Source organism: Lipotes vexillifer, unplaced genomic scaffold (genome assembly GCF_000442215.2).
Source record: "Lipotes vexillifer unplaced genomic scaffold, Lipotes_vexillifer_v1.1 scaffold463, whole genome shotgun sequence".
In the NCBI taxonomy this organism is placed as follows: Eukaryota; Metazoa; Chordata; class Mammalia; order Artiodactyla; family Lipotidae; genus Lipotes; species Lipotes vexillifer.
This window is the reverse complement of record NW_006779398.1, coordinates 2,111,558-2,120,875: the sequence shown is the minus strand read 5'-3', so window position 1 is coordinate 2,120,875 and position 9,318 is coordinate 2,111,558. Positions and strand designations below refer to the sequence as shown.

The window sequence follows — 9,318 nt, the reverse complement described above, 5'->3', positions numbered from 1 at the left end:
CCCCCCCCCCCCCCCCCCCCCCCCCCCGCCTATTTAAGAAAAACATTGTAACAACAACAAAACTGTAATTATGTGAGGTGACCTACGTGTTAACTAACCTTCTTGTAGTAAACATTTCACAATATACGTGTCAATCCAGCACATTGTACACCTTAAACATATACAATGTCATATTTCCAATTATATATCCATAAAGCTGGAAAAAAAAAAAAGCTTGCACTGCTAATCTGGCTAACAGTCTCTATTTCATCCCCTGTCCCGAGGCAACCAACATCCTGGTACCTCTGGAGAGATGCAAGCCACTGGCTTTAGCATTATTTTGTCAGCCATTAAATGATTCAAAAGAAAGAAGGAAAGAAAAAAAAGGGAGGGAGGGAGGCAGAGAGAGACAGACAGACAGACAGACAGAAAGACGGACAGCAGACAGACATTATAGTCGCTTATCACCTGAGAAAGGAAGCCTGTTAGGAGGCCCGTTAAGAGATGAATACCTGCCTTGTTTGCTCTCAAGAAAATGGGTATAAGAATAAAGCCTACAGTAGGTTATGCCTTGCTCAGACACTTTCTCCCTGAGGTTATTTCAAGTATTGACAGCACTGCTCTGAGTCTGAAGGGTAGGAGAGGAAGGGTGGGTGTAGCTGTGTGCGTGCAAGTGCAGGCAGAGAACGAAAACTCGCTAAGGAGATGAGAGTCTCAGTCCCACCACTTTGTGTAGCCCAGCGTTCCAGCAACAGCATGGGCTCATCTGTGGGGCTCTCAGTGCTGCGGGCAGAAGGATGTGAAAGGGGGGTGAGAATACCACTCTCAGCTTGCAACAGATGAGTAGATTAAATGGTTAGAGTTCATTTGCTCAGAATCGCATAGCTGCATGTGACAGAGAGCAGGGGAGGAGTGCGTGCCTCTTCCCATCAGCAACGGTTAGCATGTATGTGGGGCTGTAGCTCTGACGCTGACAGTGCTGCAGAGCCCTCCACCAGCCTGCGGTCAGGAGCGCAAGGGGGAAGGGAGGGTGCACTGCCCCTGAGTAGATGGAGACCTCCTAGACTTCTGATCACCAGAAGCCCAGCACCTTCTCTCCTTCCTTTTTTGGTCCTTGAAGGCAGCAAGAGAAATCCCAAGCTGTTTTGTTGTTGTGTTTTTTTTTTAATCACTTTTTTGCTGGGCTGTGTGTCAAAGCCCTCAGACAGGGAAGAGAAATGTTGGCTTTTGGCCCTGGTCAAGATCCTCCCCAAACTGATGCAATTAGGTAGAGGATAACCAGCCTCCATATTATATGCAAGCCTTACTCCAGTGACCCATCCTCTAAAGACTGACTCTGAGCGAGGTGACGATGAGCAATGACTCCATATAGGATTTAACGCAGCGACAGACAAATGCGGACGAGCCCACATGTGCTACAGGGGCAGTTGCGGGAAAGCGTCAGGTGGCATGAGTAGCACAGAATAGCTCACAAGGAGACAGGGTGCTGGCAAAGGCTTTAAAACACTTATATTTCAGTTGGTTTTTCAGTCTTTCTTTTGTTACCTTATTAAATTTAAACAAATCAATCAAAAGAGGGAGATGATTTTCCCCAGAAAGTCTTTTATTAATAACCTTAAATTTAGTTTATGTCCAGATTTTTATTATGAAATAATTTATATGTACCAAAGACCGTATGTACAGATGACCACCTGTGAACCCACCCCCGCAACTTAAGAACTAGATCCATCCGCCTGTATGGAATCTACCCTGTGTTGCTCCCCTATCTCATCCCTCTGCCTTTTAGGTTCAAATCATGAAATTAAAAATGCTAACATTTAAACAGTTTGTATTGGGTTCATTTCTACATCCTCCAAGAGAAATACGTGCAGTTATAAGTATATTATCTAAGAACATATGTGGAAGTTTGCTTTTTTCTTTAAACACTGCATGCATTTAAGGAAATTGCTTTCAAGCCATTATCTTCATTTTAATGTGGTGACATTTTTACTGCTCTGAAATTCCACTAGATGGAGACATTTCATCATAAAAAGTAACCATACCGATCACCTCCAGCCTTTCTTTTCTTTTCTCTCCCTCCCTCCCTCTCCCTCTCTCTCCCTCCCTCCTCCCTCTCCCTCTCCCTCTCTCTCTCTCTCTCTCTCTCACACACACACACACACACACACACACACACACACCTGGGAAATCTCCCGAACAGTGAGGAAAATATTAAGTACTTGCAGCAGAGGCTTATTTTTTTTACTGCAAGATAACCTTCACTGAGTTAGTTCTAATTGATTTAAATTTACAAAAAAGTCACCTATCAATTTGGGGGTACACGGAAATGTCGTCTGGGGCAGGAAGCCAATGCACTTTGTTGCAGGTTGTGACAGTCCAGTCTTATTCAGGTGACGTGGTACTAATCAAGTTACTCCCATTTCAAATCCAGCATTAACTATCTCATTTTGGTCTTGCCACCTAAATAGTTTAGTACAGATTAGAATCCAACTGTCAGACTGTTCGAAAGTCCTGTATCAGGAATTCATGATTTTCTCTTAAGTGACTCCATTAATCTCACAAGGGTTTTCAGTTACTCATGAGAAACTGAGAAAGATAAAATCCTTTTCTCTTTTTTTGAGGCCATCCAGGGTCACTTTCTCCATCAAAGGAGCTATGGGGTGACAAGGACACAATGTTATTATGTAGTAAAACTCACATGTTGTGTCCAGACAGGCTGGTACAGACTCAAGACATCAAAAAAGCCTTTTAAGCAAATGAAAAAATCATTTGTTTAATACACTAGGAGCCCAATTCACCTACCAATAAATAATATACTCTATACAATTTATTCACCTTGATTTAGGAAAATAGGATCTTTACTGTGCTACTTTTTCTTTCTTGAGTTACTAGGAGTAATTAGTATTATTAAAGCTGCATTCCTTGAAACAGTTCTTACAGTCGAGTTATTTCATTAATTCAGAGTTGGTGAGGTTTTTCTTCAACTGCTATCTTGCTCTGATTCAAATATATGATTTAAGCCCTGCCTCTGGTTTAGAAGAGCTTTTAAGTTTCCGTAACAGCTTCCCCTGTGGTTCTAATGTAAACACTTAGTAAAAGAGCCTCTTCCCAATCCCCAGAGTTGCTCAGAGATGGCTTGTGGTCCCAGGAGCTGGGAGTCTGGAGCCCTGATGGAGCCAGGAAGTGACATTTGCAAACAGAAGTCAGCCTTGATCTATGGAGCTGTGGAGCATTATTATAAATGCTGGATTCTTTCTAAATTTGGTCACTGCCCATCTTACTCTCATAGGGCATATCCATAACAATTTTGTCAAATGTTTAGATGGGCTCTAAACCAGATTTCTTCTTATCACAATGAAAAGAACTTTAAAGGAGTCACTACCCTAGGCAGTGAGCACTACTCCATGCTGTGTAAAATGTCTACTACATTTTACAGTTGCTGTTTCTAGGTGGTACGTCACTAGTCATGAAATGTGAAAACAGGGAATAAAACAGATGAATTCACATATTCGAAATGGGTCAAGTTTAATAATGTCCAAATTCCGTACCCTGAGCCCCTACACCAGGTCCACGAAGGACCTCCCATCCCCATGGCGGGAAGCAGTGCTGTGGGCTCCGGGCATGGGCACACGTGCATTATCACATGGTTTATGCTGCACTGTGAAACACAAAAGCCAGTCCTGTGGCCTCCAGTTCCTGCCTCTTGACAGGGAAAGGAGCAGGCGGACCCACACTAGGAGGTGTGGCAGCTGCCCCAGGGAGAACACAGCTCTGCCTCTCCCTCTCTTTCAAGGGATGAGCGCCAGGGGCTGGGAGAGGCACGGGCAGGGGCAAGGAGACACATGCCATCTGGTTCTGTACTATTGCTTTGTTTTTCCTTCATGATTTTCTCTTCCCTGTTATTACCCTTGACTTCAGGATACTGTGTTTGTTACGAAAACCTTATTTCCATGCCATAACCTTGAAAAAGGGCATTTAAATGGCACGTAGGATGAGAAATTCCACTGGCAAGAAGGAATAACATTAAAGGGATAAAAAGCCTTTGTAATACTGTCTTCTAAGAGAACAGGGTCAGAGGTTCAAAAGCCTTCTGTAAACATTAATGGCCATGCATGCAAATCATGAAACACAGATTGACGCAGGTCGGGTCTTCCTCGAATGTTTCTCCAAAACTCCAGTCGGAAGCCACTCTAGATCCTGTCCAGACTAACAAAGGAAGAAGGCACAAATTTGGTTTGGGCAAAAGGACTGGCTTTCCAAGTGCCCTGCAACCCAACACGTAAATCCATGTGCAGTGTGGAGAAAACCTAAGAAAAGCCATGTATGGTACCTCCTACTATTCCTTAATTCTTACCTTTTAGAAGTTACAAATTGATTGAAAAGTTCTAACCAACCTTGGCATTTAGGAAATACTGCATAAAATTGGGAGGGGAAGGAGGGTGTATTTCAGAATTCAACGTTAGTAGACTCTGACAAGAAGCATTCATGTGAGCATCAAATTAACAATAAGGAATCATAAATCAGAAGATATCAAAGCCAAATCCCCCCTCCCCCATTTCCCTTCAAACCTTCCTGTAACTCCAACAGTTCAGTCCCCTCTGATGTGGGCCCTTCCAACACTGAACCTGACACTTCACTCGGGATGCCATCCCTGCATCTCACCCTTGGCTTTGCCACCTGCTAGCTCTGTGCACCCAGGGAACTCCCTAGCCTGAGCCTCTGGCTCCTCCTATGTCAAAAGATGACTATGAGACACACCTCAGACAGTTGCTGTGGAGAGCAAATGAGAACCTTTGCAGCTTAGCACATGGCTGGCACATAAGGAGCCTTCAATAAATGGCAGCTCTTTACTGTGCTTAAAAAAAATTCCTTTGGCTACAGGAGGAGGGCTCATGGGGGGCAGGTAATGTTCTTTTTGATCTGGGTACGTGTTGCACAGGCATGTTTGGTTTGTGTAAATTCCGCAAATGGTACACTTAAAAAAAACTGTGGTAAAATATGTATAACATAAACATACCACTTTAACTGTTAAGTTAAGCGGCCTTACTGTGCGAGCACCACCCTGCACACTTTTGATCTGTGCACTTGACCATATGCATTTAAATAAAAAGTTAAAAAAAATCCCACCCACCCTCCTGTTCACAATGACAATAATATATTTAAAAATAACCCTGTAACTACGGAGATGTGCCTTCTGATGTCTGGAAGAGTCACTGTCCTATTACGGGAGGAATTCCATTCTTGCCCTTGAAAGGTGGTCCTGAGAGCTGGGGGCACCCTAGGGAAGGAGTGGGTTTTACAAGGAGGCAGTTTTCAGGGCCTGAGGCAGTTCCCTGTTCCAAGGACCACTCCTCTTTCCTGGGATGGGTGCGGTGAGCAGGGCTGCCTCTCACCTGCCCTTGGAAAAGCTGAAGAGCCAGACTTTGGGCCCTTCCACCACCATGAAATCCAGTTTGCTCAGAGAGCAGAGGGCAGAGTACCAGACCTAGCAGCACTGGAGAACTTCCTGGTGGGCCCTCAGCCTCCAAGTGGCATTCTTTCCCAGCCACTGGGGGGCGCTCACGAGGGAAACTTGAGGTGTTGGGGAGAGGGCCTGACTTGCACACATGAGACACCACCATTTTCTTTGGAGTCTGGATTTTTCTGGAGGGCCCCCATTTGTGCACACTGCCTTAACCTAACAGACATAATATTTAAAAACTATAGGGAAATCTGACCCATATTTACTCTCCCTAAAGGAAGTATTAAATGGAGGATTTGAAAAATGAGTGATTCTCACCCTTGACATTTCCCCATTGCCTGCTTAACTGCTGCTTCTACTGGCCACATTGAAAAGGCATATGCTTGTAGTCATTCTCGAGTGGGCAAAATCACTTCTCCTTCCATCTTACAAAGATTTCAGTCACTTGCAAATTTTCATTATGGAAAATTGCTTCCACAGGCTTCACCAATGGGAACATTTAGTAGTTTTGAAAATGGAACTTGTTGCCAGCCTTATGTGAGGCTAGGGCAACATGTGAAATTTGAAGATAAGCTCCGGGCAAAGAGAGGCTAATGTGGACAGGCCAGCCTCCTGCCAATCATCTGAAACTAGATTTGTAGAGGGCGAGGCTGGTGCTTTTACAGCCTTTAAACCAAAACCAAAACCATCGACTCTGCTTCTATGATATCTTCCAAAAAGCTCCCTGGACATACAGCGCCATAAAATACTGCACTGGTTCATCAACTCTTCCTTCCTCAAGTTAAGTGGCTGAGAATTAATGAATTGATTAGCAAGCGTTCTCTTAGCATTTCAGAGATCTGAAAAGGTGCAGACTGCTAACACAAGAATTGTTGCCCAGCCTGAAAGGCATGCATGCTTCCCTCTCCCTCTCCAAACTTACGAGCTGTTCAATATTTGAAATTTTTCTCCTTTGTGAAAACTCAGGTCATCTTCCGTCCGTGCTTCATAATCGTAAAGGGCCACAAACAGGGTCACTCCTGACAAAAACAAAATCAAAACGGGAGAGATTATTACACCAGGGGAAATCAATTCCAAGAAATTAAGTCTTCACTAAAATCTCATTTTCAAAATTTACATCTAATCAGTACTGATAACATGATACAGTGTTGTAATTGTGTGAAACTAGAGTCACAAGCTGAATTTATGCCTTGGTCTTTGTAGGGGAAGCATTATTTGATCCAACTAAAACCCAGAGTTGAAGGACTTCTCTCTGTACACTTGGAATGAGTCCTTGGGAGGAGACGGATATTGATATCACGGCCACAACCAAGGGGCAGCAGCAACATTATACTTCAGATTTGCAGGGCTCTGCAGCAATTACAGACGCTCTTTACCCCACACGTCCTCCTCCGTGCCGGAGCCCGCATCAGGTCTGGGTAAAATGGACTACGCTTTCCCTCGGCATAACAGGACACGGAATGTAACAGGAAACTCCTTCTGCAGCCCGGGCACTGAGAAGACCCTCTCCGTACATGTTCACCCCGTCAGAGGATGTCTTGACCTTGGCACCTGCCAAGGCCATCAGGACTCCCTCTCTCTGGCTCTCCTTCCACCGTGGACTCACCCCTCCCTGCATGACCTGTCCTCACTCTTTCTCACCTGGCTGACGCGCCACAGAGGCCTTTCCTACCTTGCAGCGGTTTGCCATCAACACTGAAGAATGTCCAGTGTTGTATTTGCCCTAGAAGTCTGCCTCCTATGTGGAGGAAGTCCTAAGCCAGCCCTCAGGGATTTTCACCTCCTGGTATTCAGGCCCTTGTGTAACCCCCTCCCTTTGAGTGTGGCTGAACCCAGTGACTTGCTTCTAACCAACAGAACATGGCAAAGGTGATGGGATGTCCCGTGAATGATTACGCTTCAACTTCAAAAGACGGTGACTTCTGTCTTCCGAGCAGACTCTCTGGATTGCCGCTTTGGCTTGATTACTCTGATGAAGCAAACTGCCATGCTGGCGAGGCCCACACGATAAAGAACTGAAGGTGGCCTCTGGCCAACAGCCAACGAGGAGCTGGGTCCTGCCAACACGCCGTGAACTTGGCAGCAGCAGACCCTTCTCGGATGGACGGCGAGAGGACCACAGCCCAGCCAACACACCTTGCCTGCAGCCTGTGAGAGACTCTGAAATAGAGGCCCCGGCTGAGTTGTTGCTAGATTTCTGACCCACAGAAACTGTGGGATAGTAAACGTGCATCCTTTTAAAGCTGTGAAGTTTTGTGATAATTTGTTATGCAGCAACTGATGACAAATACATTCCATTTCTCTGCTCTCTGGATTCTCATTTTGATTTCCACACACCCCAAAGTGCCTAGTGGCCTGAAGAACGCACACCATAGGTTCTGCGCTTCACCAAGCTGCCGTTTTGCTGTGTTGGTAGTTCCAAGGGAACAGATGTGCCCGGGGACTATTCAAGAACTGGAGGGAGAGAGGGGGCTTGACTGTCCACCCCATCCCAAGCGGGACTTCCTGCAGGAGGGATGGCACGCAGAAGGTCTGACCATGCAAAGCAGCAGGGCTCATTTGACAAAATGCAAAACGTTTCAAAGATTTCTTTGAACAATTAGAAAGGAGACTGGCTTAAAACAGAGTGGGAGCCTGTAAGGCCATGCCTATCCTCATTTAACACTCTGTTAACAGATTCCCTTCAGTTCAGAATTTAAAAACAATCCTAAGCTCCACCGTGTGGAAGACAAGGCACAGGAGGACGATACTTCCACTTGCCCACTGTCTCCCTGCATCACTCACTGGGTGTTTTTATCTTCTAGGGACGGAGGGAAGAGTCAAAGGAGGTCACAGGGATGCACAGACACTGTTCCTGGCCTTAGAGCACTGAAAGCAACGCTGAGGAGAAAGACATGCATATATGATACAGCCAAATAATTCAGGCAGAAAAAAGAAAAATCCACCAACATTTGCGAGTGTTGTTTTAACTTTCACATCTCATAGGGATCGGATGCCCTCTTATACTAACACTGTCCCTGACGGTGTTACAGACCCACACGTTCAAGGCAAGGAGCCCTCTCTAGTGACTTTATGAATGATACCTGCAGACACAGGATTCATATCCAGCATTCACGAGTGAATGCACAAGGTCAGTGCCTGTGTCAGCAGAATTCAGAGTCCGGCTGGCAAAGCACTTGTCTTCTCCCGGCAGGCCAAGGGCACGTGTGCTGGGGGCATTTCTGGCTCCTTTTTTCCTCCAGCATCCTCCAGAGACAGACGTCCCTAGACTGCCTGACGGCCTCTTTCCTTCCGCCCTCCATTCCAGGTGCCTCCCAGGAAGGCTGGAAGGATGAGTAAGTGTGCCTAGCCTTCAGTCACCCATGCAAGGCCTGCTTTAAAGGAAAAGCTAGATTCACCATAACATAAGGATGAACATAAAATATTTTTTCTACTGAGCAGAGTGTGAAGTGTCGGCAGAACAGAAGTAGTTAATTGCCCAAGGCTCTGGGTCAGGTCCCCTTGATATAACTATACTGTCCTGTTGGGTGGAGAGGGAAGAAGACTTCTGCTGAAGCCTTGGTAGTGCCAACTCCCAAGGTAAAAAGGCACAATGGGCTGTTATTTAAGACATCTGCTCCCAGATGAGCTGACAGCATAATGGTTGATGTATATTTTTAAAAACTTTTGTAATAAACAAAACAATTTTGGAACATATAATGTCAAATATCTAGTTACCATGGCTCACATACTGGGAGAGGCTTTGGAAGACTAAGGACGCATGAGATAACTTACAAATATTTCAGAAAACATATGTCTGAGAACGTAGGCCAGATATTTTACAAAGTTATTAGCTAAGTCAGCAAATGCACATGGCAGTGAAACACAGCCTAGGGAAA

General features: G+C 45.3%; 1 protein-coding gene across 3 annotated transcripts in view; it reads right to left on the bottom strand.

Annotated features, from left to right (window-relative positions):
- Positions 1-9,318, bottom strand: part of FYN (FYN proto-oncogene, Src family tyrosine kinase) — a 161,702-nt gene that overhangs the window by 46,611 nt on the left and 105,773 nt on the right. For all 3 annotated transcript variants that reach the window (XM_007452596.1, XM_007452597.1, XM_007452598.1), the window contains one exon: positions 6,363-6,459. In XM_007452596.1, coding sequence (XP_007452658.1) covers positions 6,363-6,459 — 97 coding nt within the window. The remainder of the gene's footprint in view (positions 1-6,362; positions 6,460-9,318) is intronic.